General features: G+C 37.7%; 1 protein-coding gene across 1 annotated transcript in view; it reads left to right on the forward strand.

Annotated features, from left to right (window-relative positions):
- The window catches only part of Syt9 (synaptotagmin 9), a 176,640-nt gene that overhangs the window by 64,699 nt on the left and 88,765 nt on the right, over positions 1-23,176 (forward strand). Inside the window, 2 exon segments of the mRNA XM_048788274.1 lie at positions 1,333-1,684; positions 10,799-11,345. Coding sequence (XP_048644231.1) covers positions 1,333-1,684; positions 10,799-11,345 — 899 coding nt within the window.

Genomic DNA, 23,176 nt, shown 5'->3' on the forward strand with positions numbered 1-23,176 from the left:
ACCAAAGCAACGGGTGAGTCCTGACCGGCCCTCACAGTCCCCGTCTCAGTCCTGTTGCCACTGCCCACGAAGGCTCGGTTGTTATTTACCTCCACAGTACTCAGCAGGACCCGGACTGAGAAGCAGTTTCCGTGGGCTCCTTAGCCCTGGGCCAGAGCAGTACCGGGAGCCGGAACTCGGCCGCTCTGTGCTCGGTGTATGCTCTGATAAGAGCAGGCTCCAAGAAGCAGTTTCCGCGGGTTATTTAGCACTGAGCCTGAGTAATCTGTCTGCAAGCCGCAGGCGAATGGCAGCCTGAAATTACCTGTTCTATGGCTGAATGAGCTGCGGTCAGTCGAAAACAGGGATGGTGACGTCAGCTCTCCAAGATGGTGGCCGCTGGCCTCCTCTGTGGTCTGACCGGTGTGGAGAACCGAATTGGACCGCTTCCTTCCCCCGTCTCGAACCCAGAATTCAGCACTGAGTACAGTGCTTGCACGGCTGGCAGAAACTGCAGCGCTGTATCCCTGTGTCGCTATCTCCTTGTTTCCCAGCGCGCGCTGCAGACTCTAGCCGTGGGGCGATTTGCTGAATAAGCAGTGTTACCCTCCGTGCGACAGATCTCTCACGTTTGAGTCCCCGTAGCCGATCCTCGTGTGATGGAAATCCTTCCTCCAGGTTCCAGAGCACCCCACTATTGCTGGAAATTCCTAACAAGATAGCCTTTAGCCGTCCTGACTCATCATTCTCCCACACAGTGACGCGGCACACGGGGGCAATGCACTCCCCTCGCCGCCATCTTCTTCTTCTTCTCCTTTATTCTTGCAGCTGATTGTTGTTTTTGTTATTATTGCTGCCCTTCCTCCTCCTCCTCTTACTTATCCCCTTCTTCTTTTCCTCTTCTCCCTCCACCTCTTCTTCCTCCTTCTCCTCCTCTTCCTCTCACCCCTCCCTCCTCCTCCCACAGTAATTTTAAATAACAATTGCAAGTACCCTGCTCAGAAAACGTTAACGATTTGTGTGCATGTAGGATAGGGTCTCATTCAACTTGCGGAACATTTTTCCTCCTCCAGAATATAACCTGTTTCTTGCTGCTGCAGGCTTCTCATTGTTTCTATACACATCCTGCGTGTTATCTTACCTTCTTTCTGCTTTTGCTGGTCCTCTGGTTTGCGTCCAAATTCTCATTGTTACTGCCCCAGAATCAGGTGACCCTGCAGCATCCCCCAGCCTGGCCTCCTGCAATCACCTCCTTAGGAATAAATGGATGAGACTGTGATTCTTCTCACACAGTGCAATGGATATATATTGGAGGCACAATCACACTGACCTTTGATCTTTGCTTCTTTTCAGATATCTCAGTGAGCCTGCTGACTCTCGTGGTCACTGCCTGTGGTCTTGCCCTCTTTGGCGTGTCTCTCTTCGTGTCTTGGAAACTCTGCTGGGTTCCATGGCGAGAACGAGGCCTACTCTCTGGTAGCAAAGACAACAACCAGGAACCTTTTAACTGCACGGACACAGAGACCAATGAGCAGGAGAACAGTGAGGACTTCCTAGATCTGCCCACACCCTGCCCTGACTCTTCCATGAAGATCAGCCACACCTCCCCTGACATTCCCCTCTCCACCCAGCCGGGGGTCCAGGAGAACTGTGCCCATGGCGTCCGTGTGCAGCGCCAAGTTACAGAGCCAACCTCATCGGCTCGGTCAGTAATGCCCACTTCCTTTCTGATATGCAAGGCAGAGACCACCCTTCCCTTTTTTGTCAGTTATGGCATTGAATAGCCAAGAAGCATGTAACCTTTTAGATGTCCATTCAGTATCAGAAATATGAGTATGGGAAAACTGTGCTTCCTATGAGGAGTTAGTTCCTGAGTGCTACTTAGTCTCTACCAAGTCCATAAAAGTAATAGCTAACATTGTTAGAACTTATCGTGTATCTAGTATAATGTATAAACATTATGTGCATTATTTTATTATAACTTAAAACTTTGATATGGATGCTATTATCATTTTATTTTATAATAGAAGAAACTTAAGTCGAGAAGATTAAGTAACAAAGTCAAGCACCCAAGTCAGGATTTGAACCCTGGTTCAACCAACACTAGAACCTGAGCTCTTCCTTCACTACTGTTCTCTGCTGTTCTCCTAGAGCTGCAGAATTTATTCACTGTGTCTCTGTCCTGGCCTGGCCTAGGAGTCACAAATAGTCTGTCTTTAGATTCCACAATGTAGCTGGAGGTCTTTGTCCATCTCCAGCCTTTGTAAGGCCTACAGAGTACCTAGAAACCTTGGGTTACTCTCTTTCTATTGTTTGGGTGCTTTGCGCTCTTAAACAGTAGAGAAATAATGAAGGAGAGTAATAAAAATCATGGGCTCTTAGGTCTAATGAATTGATCTATTATTACCTATATGTGTAACATTGAACAAATTACTTAACGTCTGTATGTGCCATTTCTTTTATGTGAGAAGTAGAATAATACCAACTTTGAGGTGATTTTTAAAAGGAAATGACAACATACACTTACACAGGTCTGCACCTAGTAAGTGCTGCCAGTTTGCTTTTTGTATTATTATCACTGTTGTCATTGAGACAGGCCTATTCTCAACTCAGATTGCAGAAAGGTGGGTTTGAGGCTAAACAGCCAATTCTATACCACTGGATATAACAGCCTAGTTTTAGTAAGAGATGTTAGGGGAAAAAAACACAGAATCACCTTTCTTTAAAATGAAAACATTTGCTTGGGTAGTAAAGGAATAGCATGTGCTATTATTTGGACAGTATGAACACAGTTTGGGGGTGTTTCAAGAAATCTTTTATTCTGTAGAAACAGAAATAAGATTTTACCCTTTTCTATGTTAATCAAGTTTATCCTAGAGGCTCTGCTCATTCACATTCAGGGGGATGGAATATGACAGTTTACAGTTTAATTTTTTCAGAAACCTGTTTTAGCATCATTTCCAATTCTGAACCAAAGAGCTAAACTTAAAATATTCTTCTGTAAGGAAATGGGCGGTTGTTTGCCATTTGATTTACAAGAAACCCTCAGATTTTATCACTAGGATTTCTCTTCAGATTTAAGACTTAAATATAACTAGAACTGTTTGATGCCATCATGGAGTTCATGCAGTGGTGCAGATTCATAATAAAATCCTCTCAGTACTTTAAGATGTGGAGCCTTTTAGATGAGGATTCCAGTGAAATTGTCTTCTATTTGGTTCTTTTCTGCATATAATTTATCTTGTCTGGGTTCCTCCAATGCAGGGTGATAAAACTGTTTTTATTAGATTTGATCTGAGCACTCTGCCATATAATTGTAATAAACTGATACCAATAATATCACTATAATTATCATATTTATTCTAGAAAAATATATGAGTACCCTGTGTATCAAAAATATAATTTGCTTAAAAGAGAAAAACCGTTGTTATCTTCCCTATTGATTTGTAGAAATTGGGTATAAGAAAAGAGAGAGAGAGAGAGAGAGAGAGAGAGAGAGAGAGGAAAGCAAAGGAATTATCCCTGTAAAATGAATTTTACATTTAGATTTATTTTAGTTTGGGAGACATGCAATTAAATTATCTTTTCTGATGGCCAAAATCAGGTTTAGCAATAGCTGAACTGCTGTTAGAAAACTAAATTCTTCCCAGCTGCATTTGACCTAGTATTAAATATGAATTTGCATCTTTATGCATTTAAAACATTCATACTTAAATTACTACTGACCTAGTTTTGTGGGTTCTGTTTGCAGATACATATCTTTGTCTAGTAGTGTATGGTCCTCTGATTCTTTAGTGATTGTGTTGCATTATAAGAACACACACACACACACACACACACACAAACCTTTTTCCTGACAAAGGGGGAAAGCAAATGAAATTTCCTTCATCTCCAAAACATTTTTAACATTCTTTTTTTAAGTAACATATTTGAGAAGGGGAAAAGTACTCTGTTGAAATGACCCTGAGTAGTCTGTTCTGCCAGCTGTTATTTCTTTTACCTTCTTTCTCATTATGTCCTTTCCTTTCTCACTGTTTCTGTCCCATAGCAGTTATCACTTGTTGCAGGGTTCTGAGGATACCTCTTTGGCCCAGTTGCGCATATGACTTAGATTCCCATTTAAGGACATCCTCCTTGTCACCATGATTGCCATAGCTTCTGTCATTAGCATTTACACTGGAAATCTTAACTTTTTTCAAATTGGATACATGTGGCTCATACCAGTGCCATTTGGAATACCCTAAAGATGAACCTTGTTTTATCTTCAAATGTTTCTGGTCAGGATGACTTTCTGTGGTTACAAGACCAAGCATGTAAGATTCTATGTCTAGTTAGCTCAATTACTATTAAAACTATCTAAAATTCCTGTTAATTCTTTTCAACTTGGGTGAAATCTCTCTGTGTTAATGATTTAATGTGTTGGAAATGTGTATATCTTCATTTTTCAAGAGTTTTTCAATACCAGAGCTTTATTATAAAGGACCCTATCCCAAGTATACAAAAATCTCTGGTTCTCCAAAATAGAAGGAACATTGAAAGGCTGTCAAATTCATTTCCTCATTCATGTCTCAAGATGAAAGTCCATCCTGGTTATTTAAGCCTTCTCAAATTTCCTGTATATAACACTTTGGTGCTATGAAAACTGACTGGTCGTATCACAAACTTCTTAACATGTCTGTGAAGGCCTTGCATGGTATTGGCAGAGCCTCTCCTCCTACCAGATCTTCCATGTTGCAAACCCCAGTGTACACTGTTTACGTGGACTCTGTAGGAGGCATTGCCTATAGAAAGCTCATCACAGTCCAGCTACACTAGCTGGATCTCTCCTGCTTCCTTCAGTATACCAAGCCTCCTGCTACCTAGAGACCTTCACACCACTGTTCCCTCAGCCAGGAATGCTTTTCCATTATCTTTGCCTTTCCTGGATCCTTTGCAGCTTGAATGTCCTAGCTAAAATATCTCCTGCCCACAAAGGTCTCCCTGACACCCCACCTGAAAGATGCATTTTGTCCTGCACTCCCTCCCACTCTTAAGTTCTCATGTTGCCTTGTTTTATTGAACACTATTTCTATGTGATTATTTATTGCCTATACTCCCCACTAGACAAAGAGTTCTGTCAACTCAGAGACCACATCTATATTGTTTCTTTCTCTGTACCTGGTGCCTGGTATATAGCAGATTTTTTTTTCCATGAATGACTGATAGAATACATTGATCAATAGCAGGCTGCTTTTCTCTTGTTCTGCTGTCAATAATGGCAAATGGCCAGAAGTATAAACTGAGTAGGGCCCATAATGGTGTGAGACTGGCAGAAGGCCATTTTTCTCAGGCTTCACATTCATTAAGAGTCTCCCATTTAGACTTTTGACCTTATTTCTGAATTAAGCAATCCACAGACGTACAGAGATACAATGACAGGATTGAAAGAATAAGATAACTATCACATTTTAAACTTGGGTCCCTTTACTGGCCACAACTCTCATAAGTAGTACACAAAGATTAAATGTTGTAATCATGAGTAGCACGTTTCTGTGAACCTATGTTTTTGTGTTGACAGCAAAAAGCTTTTGAACTTTCTTCAGATTTTAATAAACTAACAACTTAAAAAGTGGAAGTTGCCTAGACCTATCTCAACTTCCATGAGACCCTGAAACTAGATATAAATGTATATTTTCTCTACTGGGATTTAATTTTCAGAAATTGTTAAGTTCATGGTGTTTGTATACTTACTATAAACACGTGTATTAAGCATCTGTTATGTGTCAAATTCTCTATTAGGTTCTGGTATTAGAAAAAATATAGTCCTCCCTTTAAAGACCCAAAAGAAAAGCATCAGTTACAAACATTGAAGTGTTCAAATTGTTCTTTAGAAGATTAATTTGAATGCATAAGATATGCGGGATAGGGCAAAGAGTGGATACAGAAGGCTAGTCCAAGCCTGTCATGGGAACAGTGGGAATGGAAAGACACAGATGATATGAGTGACTTTAGATAAGGTGTTGGTGGGCAGAAGTCTTGCTGGTTATGGGGGATATAGTATTTGACAGTGACACCAAGGTTTCTAACCTGTTTAACTTGGGAAATGGTGTGAAGAAGCAGGTCATACTTCAGTGTATTGAATTGCCCTTGACCACACTACTCTACTGGCCCCAAGGCCTGATGCTTGATGCCTTCATTATCTCATTCACTAGAGAAGCCCAAGCCAAGAAAATCTCAGGTTCCCATTCCCTCCTGTCCTTGAAGTGTATTAACAGCCCCTGTCTAGTTCTTCCCTTTCTATGTCTGCTATGGTTTAGAACAACCAAACTCTTGCCTCTCCACCACCATGGGAGTTTCAGAGAAGATAAACAGCGTCCTGTCTCCAGTGTTTCCACACTTCCTGCCTTGACTAGAATGTAGTCAAGGAATCAGTGATAGTTCTGAAGTTACAGTTGGATTCTGTCTTGTCTCTCCTTGGACCTTGAAGCCTGGCCAACACTAGTACCCCAGAACCAGGGAAGGGATAGGTCGGGTTTCACCTCTGAGATGAGGCCACTGAGGTGAGGGAACATGGAAGAGAGTGCACTTGTCCATGGTTGTACCTTAAACCCAGAGATGAAAGGGATGTTGGGAATTCTAAACACTGGTTCTTATAGAACCTGGAATGTGAGATGTGGTGGACATATATGTAAAGGGGTATGATAGCTGGGCTTATATGAAAACTGCTGGAGTCAAACAGCTGAAGATCCTCTTAGAGAGCTGAGACCAAGATGAAAATTAGTTAATTTCTCTCTGGACGTCTACAACATCACTTTGGAAGAGAATAAGGATGAGGCTAAATTAAATAGGCAAGCCCAGCTCAAGTACCATCTGCTCCATGAAAATGTCCTAAGCCAGAGGACTTTCATTCTCCCTTTCTGCTCTCAGGCTCTCTAACCCCTAAGTACTGACTTATCCCCATCTGCCCTGCTTTACAGATCCTGGAGGACTATCTCCTCGCTTGCCTGACCTGTTATTTCCTTCAAGGCATGGACTGTGCTTCTCTATAACTTCCGCTCCACTTGACACCTTCCTTTGCATATTCACATTTGTTGAATTACAGTAATGTCCTCTTTCTTAAGATCTGATGGACATAGTTGGCTATTTGGGTGATGAGTCAGGGCCTGATACTAGAGCTGGGACTGGTTAATTCACATATGAGAAAAGGAAAGAAGGAAAACCTTTTTGGCTCTGGGCTCCTGCCTCTTCCTTATTCATGGCTACAGCTCAGCACAAGGCTTAGATTGCTTCAGGTGTACAAGTATGTTTTGGAGTTTATTATGGGAAACCCACTTTACAAAATTTGTTAATTATATTTGAACTCAAACTTTCAACAAGCTCAACCACAAATCTTCCAGTTCAGGTCTTTTTCATTTCTCAGCCAAGTTCAGTCTTTAAGTTCTTTTCCCTGTCTCTTCCATGATAGGAAATTGCCTCTGCTGCCCCTGAGAGAGAACGAGAGGTGGAGGAAGCTGAGTTTAAATCCCAGCATCCAGCTTCTCTGTAGCAAGTTATTTACAGAGGAGACTATCTTTCAGCTTTCTGCCTCCCTCTCCCACCATCCTTGAGGTTTACTTTTTTCTCTTTCCATTTATTGTGCACTTTGAGTCCTGAGAACACCAAAATCCAGGATCCCCACATCTACTCAGAAAACTGTGTTTTGAACACAGATTCCCCCTGACCATGATCACTCAATATCATAATCGATGTCACTCTGTGATATTAAAGTTCCAGACCTGGTCCTGAAAAACCTCTTGTATACTACACTCAAAGACCACCTCCATTGACCATTTAGAAACCCCCCCTTTTGGGGTGGAGAGAGCTCAGGTCATAACACTATGTTCGGATCATTCTTCCCTCTTGCTTTGGATTTGCTTTTTCTTCCTGCTTCCATTTCAGTAGCCTATAAAAGCTATGGAATATTGATTTTCAATTTCTTCTACCTCATCTTCTCCTTTGTGTCCCTGGGGCAGCCTTCCTGCTCTACTTTCTCATCTCTCAGCCCCTGGAGCTGTTATGCAGGAAGTAACAAGTTACCCAGATTCTCTGGCTGTTCTGAACTTCTCTGTTCTACCCCTCCCCCCAACTCTAGTAAACTCAGTGCCGCCTGAAAGGAGCCCCAGGCAATGAGAAACTGCTGTGCCTGGTTAGTCTTTGCTATCTGCTTTAAGCCAGTACCTTACAGTAAAATTCAACTATTTGCCTAGGAGTAATTCTGAATGGGGAAAAAGTATTGGGAAATAAATTAGCATGTAATACATTTGGTAGGTAATAGTATTCATATTTGTGATTGGTTTTTAAGAAGAATCTTTGGTTATATTGAAATTTTGAATATGGGTCTTCGTGGGCAATCAGGTACTTGGAATGAAATTTTATTTTGGCCTTTGAAGTACAAATCCATTATGCCCTCTCCACCTCACTCCCTCTACCTGCTGGCAATCCATTGTGGTTAGCAAGGTCCGAACATGTAGTACTAATTTCTCTGCACATTTTGTGTCTAAGAAAAACGCACATGTACAACAGAATATGTTCCATTTCTAAGTAGCCAAATCCATGTGTTTTAAATTTAAATTTACTTGGTAGAATTAGTCCTACAGACAAGATTTAAAACAAAACATTGCTGAGATGTGATGAATACATAGCCATTTAAAAAAAAAAAAACTCAAAGGTGACATTCACAGAGACTCTGCTCAGCAGCCACCCAGGGAGGAAAGGGCCGCAGAGTAGCTGGGCCTGGGAGACATAGAATTGTTGCTACATCAGACTCCAATCCAAGAAGGAGCATCCAGTGGATCTTGAAGGTGCATATATATTATGTAAATCAGTACCACTAACTAAACAGCACCTAGAATAGTCCATACAAATCCCCACTAGTTAGTCCTATTAACTAATCCCCACTCAGGTTTGTGGGAACTGACTGAGTACCAAAGCTTGGGCCCTTTTTGGATCTAACCCATATAGAAAAATCAGTAGCAGAGGAAGATGCCACTGGTCCCATCCTCTTCTTGCCTTTGTTGCTTCCTGACAATTCTTTTTGTCCACAGAGGCTGACAGAGCAAGATAAAAGCTCTGCTCTAGCACCACACTGGTTCTAATTCTAGACTAGGGAATGGCCTAGCTGTACTAGTGTGGAAAGCCAGTTTGGTCACTTACCAGCATTTGCCTCCTGGACCCCTAAAATAATGAGACGCAGAGAAACCTTAAGAATGTGGGTTTCTCTGGAAGAAATTGAAATCTCAGACCACACGGTTTTTGCACATTAAGGAATGTTTGTAACTGGGGTGTATCTGCTTTTTGGGGACTATGTTTGGTGTCAAATATAAGTGACAGCTCTGTGACAGTGCTCTTGTTATACCAGATGGATAATTAGTGATCAGGAGGATATTTCTGGAGGAAGAGGAATGTTCATTGTGACATCTGTGAGGTTGAATAATTTCAACCATGTTTTGAGGTCTGTTTATCACATCTTTATGTCACAATGTAGTTGTAAGAAAAAAATTAAAGATAAATACCAGTGTTTGCTCTGCCTCTCCACCTCTTTACTAGTCCCTCAGAGACATCCTGGCTGTCCCTTTTACTGCAGACTATTTTATTTAATGTTATTGAGTAGCTACATATAACATAATATAAAGACTGTCAACTCGGGGCTGAAAACAAGCAAAAATAACCTAAAACCAACTTTGTGCCAGGTGCAGTGGTGCACATCTGTAATCCCAGCAGCTTGGGAGGCTGAGGCAAGAGGATCACAAGTTCAAAGCCAGCCTAAGAATTTAGTGAGGACCTAACCAACTTAGCGAGACCCCATCTCAAAATTAAAAATTAAAAAAAGGGGCTGGGGATGTGGTTCAGTGGTAAAGTGCCTTTGGGTTCAATCCCTGGTACCAAAAAAAAAAAAAACCCAACAACAACAAAACCCTTTTCAACTTGTGAGGATCCACACAGGTAAAACAGGTTTTAAAGAGAATTTTAGGGAAACTTCTAACTCAAACCAATAAGCTTATAGGATGAAAAGTAGACAAGTAGACTCCATTGGCAAATATTTAACTTGTAAATATCAACATCCAAGCTTCTCTAACTTAATCCCTATCTTCATTTATAGTAGCTCATCTTTAATTTTGGTGCCATTATTATTTATTTCAGATATGAATCCTCCTGATCGCTAATCACCCATATGGCACAGCAAAAACACAATCTCAACACTGTCTCTTGTACCTGTCAAAGTCAGCACAATCCCTGTAGGCAGACACATCCTAGTCACATGAGCAAAAACTGTGTTCTTGTGATGAAATTATTTGATTGAACCAGAAAGGATTCATTTACTTCCTTCTAAGTTTGTAAGTCAATGACACAAAATTCTATGCAATTTTGAGAAAGATGCATTCATTCTTTTTAATACACTTAGCTAAGTATTTCAATTTCAGGATATTATCTATAAAGGTGAATAATTTCATTTTTAAAGTAGCCCATACAAATCTTTACATTCCACCAGCCAGATAAGCTTCTTTAATGGCACATTAGACAGTTTAGAAAGTGCATTAAACCTTTAAAGCTTCAAGGTCACATGTTAGTAAGTTCATTTCCTGATACCAGCCTCAATTTTGAGCTTCAAGCCTTAGGGAGCAGCTTACTCACATTGATGAGCATTTTGAATTTAGGCCAAAAAAAAAAAAAAAAAAAAAAAAAGCCCACAGATCTAAGCTCTTAACATAATATAAGAGCTACCTACATTCCAGACACAAGTTTCTGAAAGACCCGTAGCTAATAAGGTTATAACTTCACCCTGTTTTGCTCTTCATTTAAGGCATAATTCAATCCGAAGACAACTCAACCTGTCAAACCCGGACTTCAATATCCAGCAGCTTCAAAAACAGGAACAGTTGACTGGAATTGGTAGAATTAAACCTGAATTATATAAGCAGAGGTCATTGGATAATGATGATGGGAGAAGGAGTAACAGCAAAGCTTGTGGGAAACTGAACTTCATTTTAAAATATGACTGCGATTTAGAGCAGCTCATAGTGAAGATTCACAAAGCTGTCAATTTGCCTGCCAAGGACTTTTCTGGGACTTCAGATCCTTACGTCAAGATCTATTTGCTTCCTGATCGGAAAACAAAACATCAGACTAAAGTTCACAGAAAGACCCTGAACCCTGTGTTTGATGAAGTGTTTTTATTCCCAGTTCCCTACAATGACCTTGAGGCTCGGAAGCTTCACTTCTCTGTGTACGACTTTGACAGGTTCTCTCGCCACGATTTAATTGGCCAAGTGGTGGTGGATCACTTCTTAGACTTGGCTGATTTCCCCAGGGAGTGCATCCTTTGGAAGGATATTGAATATGTCACTAACGTGAGTCCAACATTTCTTCATTGGGGGGGTGGGAGTTCTTTTTGGGGAGCCCGAAAACAGATTACATGTTTTTTCTCCCAGATGTTAATTGCTAATATTATTTTATTTGGGGTACAAAGTATAAAATTCATGTTTATATTTTTATAGATGTTATTCTAGAACCTCTTTGAGCCTTTCCAGAGAGGTTTTTTATCAAGTTTCATTTTGAAATTTCCAAGAATTATTCATGAAACCTATATTAAAGAATCCCATTTTCTCTTTAGCTTTCTGATTTTTAGCTGTTCCCTAATGGATAGCAGATATATGCCTCCTCACCACATTTCCTTTAGAGCTTTCTTGGGTTGTCTGTGCTAAGTGGGTCTTAGAATCTTCTTCACTGTATTCTGCAGCCTGGGTCTGAGAGACCAAGTTCTTGCCTGTGTTCTCAGGTTGACTCAACAACACTTCCCTAATCAAAGGCTCAACTTTAACACTAGAAGTAGAAATGGTTGATTATACTTGGCACCACATTTTTAAATGTAAACTTCACAGAATCAAAGTTATGAGGAGGTCGAAAAGAAGATACACATAACAGCAAAACTGATCTCTAGAAGGTCAAATCCAACTTACAGCCCAGGAGAGAAGACAGAGGTGCTATATACTGGTCCATATGTCCATGTTTACATTTTAAACATGGAATCCCAGAGGCAATATTTTCACTCCATTCACATACTTTACCCTCTCCTGCCAAGGTGTGTTGACATTCCAAAAACAGAAGGGAAAGTTAGATTTTCTTAGATAATTGATATTTTAAAGCCTCTTGTTTCTTTCACCCATCCAAATTCCTTGAGACAACTTTTTAGCTTGTTGTCCTGAATATTAGCCCTTTAGAGGCTAGCATAGCGTCTGAAGGGATCAAGCACCATTATTCTTACTTATGTATGACACTGGTCCAGCTTGAGTTTGGAGCCTATTTAGTGAAAGACTCAACTCTGTTCAAGAAGACAATACACAAAAGCTCTGCCCGATGGCCAGATACCCTCACTAATACCCCCCACCCTCAGCCACTTCTTATCAATGGGGACTCATCCTCACTTTGGCTATTCTGTGGGACACATGCCAGAAGGTACTAGTGCCAGCTTAGTACTGCTATACAGATAAGGAGAGCATAGCATGGAGTTCTTCTAGCCATTGTCATAATACTGGGAAAGAAAAGACGAAGCTAGAGAAGGTATAGAGAATAGCAGTTGATAAAATTAAAGTGATTTGCGATATTTGGATAGAACAGACCTCTTTCTCTGGTAAGATTATGATATATGTAAACCCAAAAGTGGATGCTGGAGAGAGCAAGGATTTTTCTCCCAGATGTATTGCTAAAATCAGGAGGCAACTGAGAAGCTTTAAAGAAAAGAAGTTTTTCAGCCTGCTAATAGGTATAATTGGCCTAAGAATTAACCCTCTCACTGGGGCATTTTACCAAGTTCCTTTTGTTACAGAAACCGAGACACAGCTAGCCACAGCTAGCCTTGGACTTAGGAGAGGGAGGGATTTGTCACACCATCTAGTGAGATATCAATTTATATATACACATATATATTTTTTATTGGTTCTTTTTAGTTATATATGACAACAGAATTCATTTTGACATAATTATAAAAGCATGGAATATAATTTGTTCTAATTTAGTCCCCAGTACATCCCTTTCATCCTCCCACTCCATTCCCTTCCTTCTATTCTTCTAATCTTTCTGCTATTTACTTATACTTGTTTTCTTTTAAATTAGTAACTTGTGGATACACATGGTGAGATTCACTGTGGTAAATTCATATATGAACATAGGAATGTTAGGTCAGATTCATTCCACTGTCTAATGGATTCCATAAAATCGCTGAAGAGGTCATTAGAAAGCTCAGTGTGGATCTGACTATGAGATGCCTTTTGAAACCTTTGTGAAAAGAGAACACTGTGTGCATAGAGGCTGATAAACATCTGGAAATGACTGCTCCCTGGTGGTGTCACCTCCTTAAGCAGGTTCCCAAGGGACAGGAATACAGAATGGCAGCCTGCAGAGACCTTCTGGCCATAGTGGCACTTTCTGGGGACTGAGAATTTTCTGTCCATTGTTGGAAAATATTGGCTTTCTGTAGAGTTAAGAAGAATGTGAGATTATTTGCCAAAGAGAAAAACTTCTGGGCATTTATCTAGGCCATTGAATAGCCACAGGAGATGGGAGGTCCTGAGAATAGAAATACAGATTTTTCCATAATCATCTATATATTTTTAAAGGTATTATTTGAGTCTATGTGACTTCTTCCATTATGACTATGTATAGAGACTGAACATAAATACCTGAGATTTGCCAAGGTTTAAACTTAATTGTATAGATGTATATAATACAGTATAATGTGCACAGATTAATGAAGGAATAATTAAATGAACAGACGTAAACCCACTGACTGAGGAATAGAACATTGCCAGTACTTTTGCTCGCCCTAAATGGTTTTCACATTTCCTTTTGGTTCAAGAGGAAAATACTGTATTAAATTTTATTTATATTGTGATATATATGTAGGATGATATAGATTTAGATTTTGTCTTTTTCTGTTTCTCTTAGTTCTTTGACTTTTTTCCAGTAAGTGTTGATTATAGTATTTGACAATATAGATGAATACAACACTGTGATTTGGATATTTTCATTGCTATATAATATTCCTTTGCATTAATATATAACATATTAACATTCTTATGCTGATGACATTCAAGTTGGTATTAGTTTTTGTGGTTCTGTTAATATCATAGAGAAGATTTTTATATATATCTCTTGGTTCACATGTACAATTGTTTCTCTAGGGCATAATCTTGATAGAGATAAGGTATACATGTGTTCAACTTTTCTAGGTAGCGACAAGGTCATTTATACAGTGGCTGTATATATCAGTTTGTAAATTGATCCTCCCAATGGTGAAATGTGGCACTTCCTACTGCTCCACTTGCACGTGTCATACTGATTCACATGTATGTATGTACATGCATGTAAAATGATGTATTATTGGTATTTCCTTGGTTGCCCAGGTTAATCATCTTTTCGTGCTTATTAGTCATTAATGTTTCCTCTCTTGTGGGAGTGCTTGTTCGGCACTATCTTCTATCATTTTCTTTTTTATACTGATTCACATATGCTTGTTTTATACTCTAGATTCAATCCTTTGTTATTATGTGTATTGCAAACATCATCTTTGGGTAACTTAAGTAACACACATTTACTTTTCTGGATGCTGGGAAGTCCAAGATCAAATTCTGGCAAATTCATCTCCGGGTAGGCCTCTCTTCCTGACTTGCCTTCTCACTGTGTTCTCACATGGTAGAGAGAGAGAGAAAGCAAGCTTTAGTGTCTTTTCCTCTTCTTACAGGAATACTAATCCCAACATGGGGCTTCAAACTCATGGCCTTATCTAAATCTAATTGTTGCCTAAAGGCTCCATCTCCAAATACCCTCTCATTGGAGATTAGGGCTTCAACATAAGGGGACACAGATATTCAGCCTATAATGTATCCATATTTCTTTTTCTAAATGGGTAAATAATTTTCTGGCATATTTTCCCAAGTATATGTGCATGCTCTGTCCTATATAGATTTCCACATATAAAGAATCTATTCTGGATTCTTTTTCTATCCATTGTTCTATTTGACTTTCTCTATAAATAGCACAAATTGCAGATTACTATTGTTTTAGAAAAAGGTTGTAATATCTAGAAGAGCCAATCACTAGCCTATTCCTTTAGTTCAATGTTGGCTGATACTTGATTGTTCTTATCCATTTTAAAGTTGCATTAAGCAAAATTTTTTGCCAGTGTTTGTTTGGACTTGTTTGAAGTCTATAAGGTAGTTTAGGGAAATTTCACATTTCTTGTGATATTGAGACTCTCTATTCATGATCATAGTGTATCTCTTCCTTTGTTTAGTTGTTCTTTAAAGTCTTTTGTTTCAGCCTTTTAATTTTGTATATGAGAATCTTAAATGTCTTTTGTTAGACTTATTGATGTGTATCTAATTTTTTGTTATTTTAAATGTTAGATTTTCTAAAATTGCACCTTCTAACTATTGCTAGTATACAGTTGAAATTTTGCATATTTGTCTTTTGTTTGGCAATCTTATAAAACTTATTAATTCTTATAGCTGTAAACTTCTGAATTTTTTTTGTAACTAATCAGTTATGTATGAATTACAATAGTTTTGTTTGTTGCTTTCTAATCTGTATCTTTTATTTTTCTATTGTTATTTAATGTACAGATTAGAATTTCTGTACAATGCTAAATAATAAACATGAAAGCAGGCATGCTTGACTTCTTCCTCATTTTAGATGAAATGTCTTTACATTTCCATAGAGTATGATTTTGTTATAGATATTTTGTGGATGTCTTCATCATATTAAGGATGTATCAATCTATTCCTTATTAAGACCTTTTATCAAAAATAGTTGTCTTATTAAATTTCATGATTTTGTGAGTTCCCTCCACTTTGATCTGCTATTTTGGTCAATTATGTTAATCAGTTTTCTAATTTGGGGCCTATCTTATATTTCTAGAATGATACAGATTTGCTTTGATACATTACCTTTTTTATATACTGCTGAGTTTGGTTTGCCAATGTTTTATTTTGTATTTGTGTGCAGGTGTGCATGTAATTTATGGTATCACACTGTCCTTCTTTGGTTTAGAATCATGGTAATTTTTGCTTTATAAAGTTTTTTTGCATGCCTTCCCTGTATGCCTTCTCAGTGTCCTTGGAGACTTAAGAGTTTTTACCCTGACTTCTCTTTATTTACACTGAAAGAACTCTTTCAGTGTCTGGCTTCTGCTTAGCTTCAGACGGTAAGGAAGGGAGGGAAATGAAATTGAGATATTTATTTCCCTATTTCATAGGCTGGCAATAACCTTTAGCTGAAAGCTGTAGTTAGTGAATATGTCTTTATGTTGTTGTTGTTATTATTATTATTAGATTATTCTTATTCTTTTGGAATAAAAATTCAGGAGCATAAAATTCTCAATTACTTTGATTTTGACACTCTAAAGCTTTTATTCCACTGTTTTCTGATTTCCATTTTTTTGAGAAGTCAATATTTAGCCTAATATTTATTACTCTGTATGTCAGGTTTTTTTTTTTATTGCTGTCTAGCTCTTGCTTTTCTCTTGAGTGTTCTGTAGTTTAATTATAATACGGCTAATTGGGCACTTCTTCTTCTTTATTCTATTGGAAATGTATGGGGATCCCCCAAGCTGGGCCTGTTTCCTTTGATCAGTTCTAAAAATTTTTTCATTTACTTTTTTCCATTATTTGAAATGTTTTCACATTTGTCTCTTTTTCTCTTCAGTTCTATATATAAAAACACATATACATATACATAAACACAAACACACACACATATTTATTTCACCATTCCATTCATAGTTATTTTTGTGTTCTGTTTCTTATAACTTCATTAGCTATAATATCTGCACCTCTGATTTGTTTGCATTTCCATTGACTCTAACTCATTATGCCTTGCTGCCTCTTTATTTAAATTTGTGACTGTAAGCTCATGTAGCTTGAAACTTTGTCAATAGGAAATTTCAAGGCATGAGTTTAAAGTGTATTCATTCAAAGATGATTTAAGATTATTTCTATTAGGTACCTAAGTAAGCTACCAACATAGAAAAGTTTAAATTAATGTTTGAGCTTGAGTGGTTTTGGATAAGAGTTAGGGAGAATATATCTCCAGGTATGTAAGTGCAATTTTGTATTAATGGTTAGAAACTGGTTAGGGAGGCATATTTTTATTCTTTACCAAGAGGAAGTCCAAGACAAGCATGTACCCCTATGTCAATTTATGCAAGGCAGAAATTCTGTTATTGTGTATCCTTTAAGGATGTGACCCATAAGCTTTGAGACTCCATCTTTATGCAGGACCCTCCCACAGTCCTCTAAACACCAGCCACTAAGCTGCTAAATACCCAAGTCATATTTATCTCCATTCAAGCTTTGAGCTCTATAGCTTACTTACCTCTTTGAACTCATGCTGTCTTATTGTTTCTGGCCACTGAAAGATTCCATTTCTGTTCCATCAGCTCTACTACACATTAAGAAATATTATAACACAGTGTTCTTACCAGAAAAAGTTTCTGTGAATATTCACTCTGTTAACTGGAAACAGGGCTATATTGCTTGAAGCTTTTTCAAAAGAGCTATTTTTGCTTATACTAATAGTAATCCATGTATCACATGTTTGCCTTGCAATTGAATAGGACTCTAGAGGTACTGCAATCTAAAAATCTTCATTTTTCACATAATATGAGATAGAGGGCCATTGGGGGATTCAGCTAGGGTTACATGGCTGAATAATGGCCAATTAAGACTTAAGTTTTTCAGCAGCCAATTTAGTGTTTATGAAAAGTGCTTCAAAATGATCACATATGCTTGTTTATTTCTTCCCCTCTTTACCTGCTAACTCCTACCTAAGCTCTTAGATCCCAGCTTAAATCCTCCTTCCTCAGAGAACTCTTTTCTGAGCCCTGCATTAGGGTAGGCTTTTCTGGTATTTGCTTCCATGACACTCTACTTCTATCATTTACTCAAAATATCTTCTTTTATATATTTGTTCAATAGTATTTTCCTCCAGGAAACAGTTCCTTAAGTGCAAAGACCAAATTTGACCTGTTCACTGCTGCTGCCCAACCTCTAGAATAGGGCTTAGAAGTAAGACACCTAATATGCACTTGCCAAATAAAATGAAGCCCCTTTAGGAGCTCATTTGATGAACCTCTAGGGAGGATTGGGCTGGAAGATGTTATGCAGTGCTGATCCTATAAACTAATCTCCTTTAGTTTTTTTTATTCCTCCAAAGAGAGTATGAGTTTTATAAATGTTAGCATTAAATAAAAACTAATCTTCATGCTTTCCTGGGGAGAAACAAAATGGCAATTATTGAATGTAAAAAATGATATTATAATTAAACCTCTTAGCTTCTGAAGCCAGATCAATAATAGTATAATGCATCTTTGTGGGGATTTTTGTCTGTAAGAGAGAAAGTAGCATCTGGGACAGGACAAAATTTCAGAGAGCCTGGGTTTAGTGGACTGGAGGAATGTTGCTGTTAGGCCTGTACCCTTGACGTTTATCACTGCCTCACTGGCAACTAGGCATGAAGTACTTCAGAAGTCTCTTTCTTGGTGGCCTGCCTAGATGCTGGTTCCAATACTGCTCTGAGATCTATGATCATCTCAGTTGGACACTAATTTGGAGAAGATGCCAGAGTTCTTACATGGTGACAGAAGTTATGAGGTGCTAATAGATTCCAGTTCAGAAAAGGGAGTGGTATAATATAGACATTTTTTAATCTTAATAATTAAAAAATTATATTTTCATTAAAATTTGATTTTATGAACCATTGCCAAGTTTCAGTATTTTGTAGTGGCTGATTTGGGAATTTTTATGTACTGTCTTCCGTAGGTCTCAGACCATTTCCAGATCTGAGTGGAATCACTCAGGCAGGGGAGGGTATAAGTAGTCAGAGATGCTCAGGATGCTTGTTCTTCACAGTTAAATGCAAATAGCACAGGCAGGTTTTGAGATTGAAAAAGTTTATTAATTTGAATCCCATTTAATTCCATTGTTCCATGTCATAAGTGATTATCAAATGATTTTGTGGCTATGTCATATTCAATATCCATATTCACTACTGAATATGGATGGGAGGGATGTAGGAAAGAAAAGGGAGCTGGTAAGTAGCATTTGCTGATTCCTGTAGTTATTTCAAGAAGTCATTGTAACATCTTTGAAGGCAAAGTTGGAAAAAAGATGCTCACAGTTGGCTTTCCAAGCTGGTGCCAGCTGATGATAGCCAGTTCCAGAATATCACTAATGTGATGCTAAAAACACTAAGGACTGGGTTAGCTGATCATAAGGGACAATCACTTTATAAAACAAAACAAAACTATAGAAAGCAATGACTTGTAACTACTGACAGAGAAGCCAGGTTCTTTCTATAACATGGATCTGAGTGGAGTCTGGCCACCGTTAGGGTCTACCAAACTGTATTCTCATGAGAATTCGCTAAATGTTACCCTGCCAGTTTTCCTGCTCATGTAATCTTCCTGACATCTAGATGATTTACAGGGCATGAGAAATGACAGAGCAGAGGAACAGAATACCTGAAGAAAGAGGTGGATGAAGCTACAAGTCTCTGACAAAGAGGCCTCAGAAGCTTTTATTCTATCATGGTTGCCAGGACAAGGCATTTGATTTTTTAGATGAAATCCAGAATGTATGCATATGGGTTTAAAAATAACAAAGTGAGTGTCAGTTAATTCAGAACTTAGCTAAAGATAGAAAATTATCAGTGTCTTTGAAGCTTCCTGGTACCCCTCATCCATCCCCAAAATATCCCCAGAGGTAATCAGTATATTAAATCTCATATCTACTATTTTAAAAAATAATCTTACCATGTAAGAATATGTTGTTCAGTCATCACTATTTTTGAAATTTATGTGAAAGAAATTATAGTATTTGAATTATTCTGCAAACTATGTCTAGTTTCATGTGTATTAGAATCACTTACATTCATTTATATAACTAGTCTTTTTACAGTGGTGTTTTAACATTTTATTATATGGCATACTATAATTTATTCATCTATTCTCCTACCAGTAGATATTTGAGTTGTTTTCTATTTAAAAAAAATGTTACTGTTGACTTTTCTTGTACATGACTCTTGGTAAATGGGTGAAGAATTTCTTTAGGGTATACACCTAGGAATGGAGTCACTAGATCAAAGAAAAGTATATCTCTAAGTGATCTGACTGGATTATATTCCCACCAGCAGTATATGAGCTCATCTTAGGCTGTGTTTTCTCCACCCTTGGAATTGCTAATTATTAGTCTTTAATAATTTGATGATAGATTCTTCTGCATTTTATACATTGACAGTTATTTCATACATGAATAACCACTTTGTTTCTTCTTTTTTTTTTAACTCTTTTGACTTCTCCCCCTCCCCTATTCTTTTTGCTTATTTTATTGTACTTACTAGGATTTCTAACACCAAGGCCAAAAAAGTGATCCTTGACTTGCTTCTAATCTTTAAAGGAATGTTTTGAACATTTTACCACTAAATAGAACATTGACTATACATTTAAAACCTGAATGGATGTTGAATTGTATCATACTATTTTTCTAAATCTGCTGAGATAAGCATATGTTTTACTCCTTTTATCTTTTAATATTATATAGCTGTTTTCTAATTTTGATGAAAACGTATTTCTGGGACAAATCCAACTTGTTCACTTTGTTTTTTACATAAGTATTAGATATACATGAATGTGTGTTTATGAACTATATGATTTTATTTTCTTGTTTTCTCTTGTTCAATTATTATCAAAGATATACAGTCCTTAAAAATGAACTGCAGAGCACTCTTTCTTTTCTTATTCTCTTGAAAACTTTATACAAAATTAAAATAAGCCTTTCCCTCAATCATAGCGTACACTCTGCAACTTTCTGGGTCACATGTTTTCTTTGGGGGAAATTTATTCAATTTCTTTGATGGTTATAGGACTATGCAAGTTTTCTATTTCTTCATGAGTAGATTTGGTAATTTACATTTTTCTAGGAATTTATTTTAACCATTTTTTAAATGTATTAACTTGCTGGGTACAGTGGCAAACACCTATAATCCCAGCAACTCCAGATACTGAGACAGGAAGATTGGAAGTTCAAGGCCAGTTTGGGCAACTTAGCAAGATCCTGTCTCAAGATAAAAAGTAAAAAGGACTGGGGATGTAGCTCAGAGGTAGAGTAGCCCTGGGTTCAATTCCCATTACTACAAAAATATAAACAAATAAAATAAAAAATATATTGGTTTGAAGTTTTTCATAATCTTTTCTTATGTTTTTATTATCTGTCTCAAATGTAGTTATTCCTTTCTGTCATTTCTAATATTGATTACTTGTTCTTGTTTTCTTTCTCCTTGATCAATGTCATTGAAGGTTTCTAGTCTCATTAGTTTTGCTGATTCTAATGAATTTGTTTTTCATGTTTTCTTTTTTGTTCTTTAGATTTATTCATTTATTTTATTTCTAATTTCTTGTATCTTAGACTAGTAATTTTTAGTCTTTTACAACTTTATAAAATATATATTTTTTAGTTTTTATAAATATGCATATATATATATGCACTTAAAAATTGATGTATTTTATCAGCATTTTGACTGATTTTTTAATCTTATATTTACTTATTGATAAAATGTTTTTGAAATACTTTACCATAATGATGACTTTTCAATATTTTCTAAGTAGTCCTGTCAACTTTTGCTTTATATCTATTTAAAGCTATGATATTAGTACTTTCTATATATTTCTGGCAATAGCAAAACTGTTATTAAGTTTCTCTCTTTAGCTAGAAAGATGCTTTTTGCCTTCAAGTATACTTATGTATTTATAGAGTTATAAAATCTTTTTTTAAGTTAGTTTTGTCTGATATGCTTTTTTCGATTCTTTTACTTTCAAATTTCCTGTATCCTTATATTTTATGTGTATGTATTATATAGCTGGATTTCTAAAAACCCATTCTGACACTTATCTATGTATCTTTGTCTATTCCACTGGACTAGTTGCTCTGTGACAATAAAATCTGTGACTATGCCCTCAGTACTTAACCTAAGAGGTGGACATTAAAATTCTTTTTACATGCATGCATGAATAAATAAGATAAAATGAAAATTGCTCCAATATAGCATATGTACATTAAATTGGAATTGCTGAAGCAGGGTCTGAGAAGGACTCTTGTACAAGTGTCTGTTGAGGACCTTTGCTCAAGTGAAACCTATAAGGAAGTAAGGGAAACAGGTAGATGAGGGGAAAGAGCTAGAGAAAATGGCTGGTGGGTCAGCTAAAGTCTGACCTGAGCCCATTTATACAGAGAGCTTTGGAGCATGAAGTACCATGGAGCTATCATACACTGACACAAGGGGATTTTAGATTACCCTTGGTGGGAGAGTGGAATAATATGTCCATTTTTCAAGTGACTTCTGTCAGCTGAAGGGAATCCTTCCAAAGAGAATATACTCATGAACTATTAGAAGCAATCCCTCACATAGCTAAGGAATGGAAGTACCAGCCTAGTCAAGTAGATCTGGGTCTGGCACAGAGATGTCTCTACAACAGTTGGCATAACAGAATAATGGGAAAGGGGTCATGAAAACACAGGAGTTACCCTGACTCTGATGATCTCTGAGACGTAGAGAGATTATGGAAGAGAGAAGGGACCCTCTTCCCCCCACCTCCCATGCTATATACTCCTTTCCTAGGTAAGAGTCTGCTTACTGCCTTGGTATGGGTACCCAAGGCAAGTATCTGCATGGTAAGCTGGCTGCTCCTGAGAGAGAGGCTGGGAGCAGAAGTGGACTCCACTTGGGTTCCCCTTACACAGTTGAACTATTCCATGCATTAATACATGGGGAAAGTTAAGCTAGATAGGGAAAAAAAACTTTAGTAGATCTAGAACAATGAAGGAGAACTTAATAGAGTTGTCAAGGACAGCAATTTCATCTCTGAAGAAAAGTGAGACTAGCCAGGTAGAATGTCTCCCTGGGACTACATTTAATGATCTTCTACCTGTGGAAGAATTACTGTCCAAAATAGTGAGCTAGCTTCCTAACAGAAAGGCTTTTCCCAAGGATTGGCATTTACTTGCTTGGAAAATGAGTTTTGAGCCTTTTGAGAATCGAAGCAGTCTGTGGTATTTACAATATAGCCTCACTGTCCAGTAGCTAAGTGTAGTCTAATTCTGACAGATGGCCCTCCAGGGAAATTTTCCTTCAG

This window comes from Marmota marmota, unplaced genomic scaffold (assembly GCF_001458135.2).
Source record: "Marmota marmota marmota unplaced genomic scaffold, marMar, whole genome shotgun sequence".
In the NCBI taxonomy this organism is placed as follows: domain Eukaryota; kingdom Metazoa; phylum Chordata; class Mammalia; order Rodentia; family Sciuridae; genus Marmota; species Marmota marmota.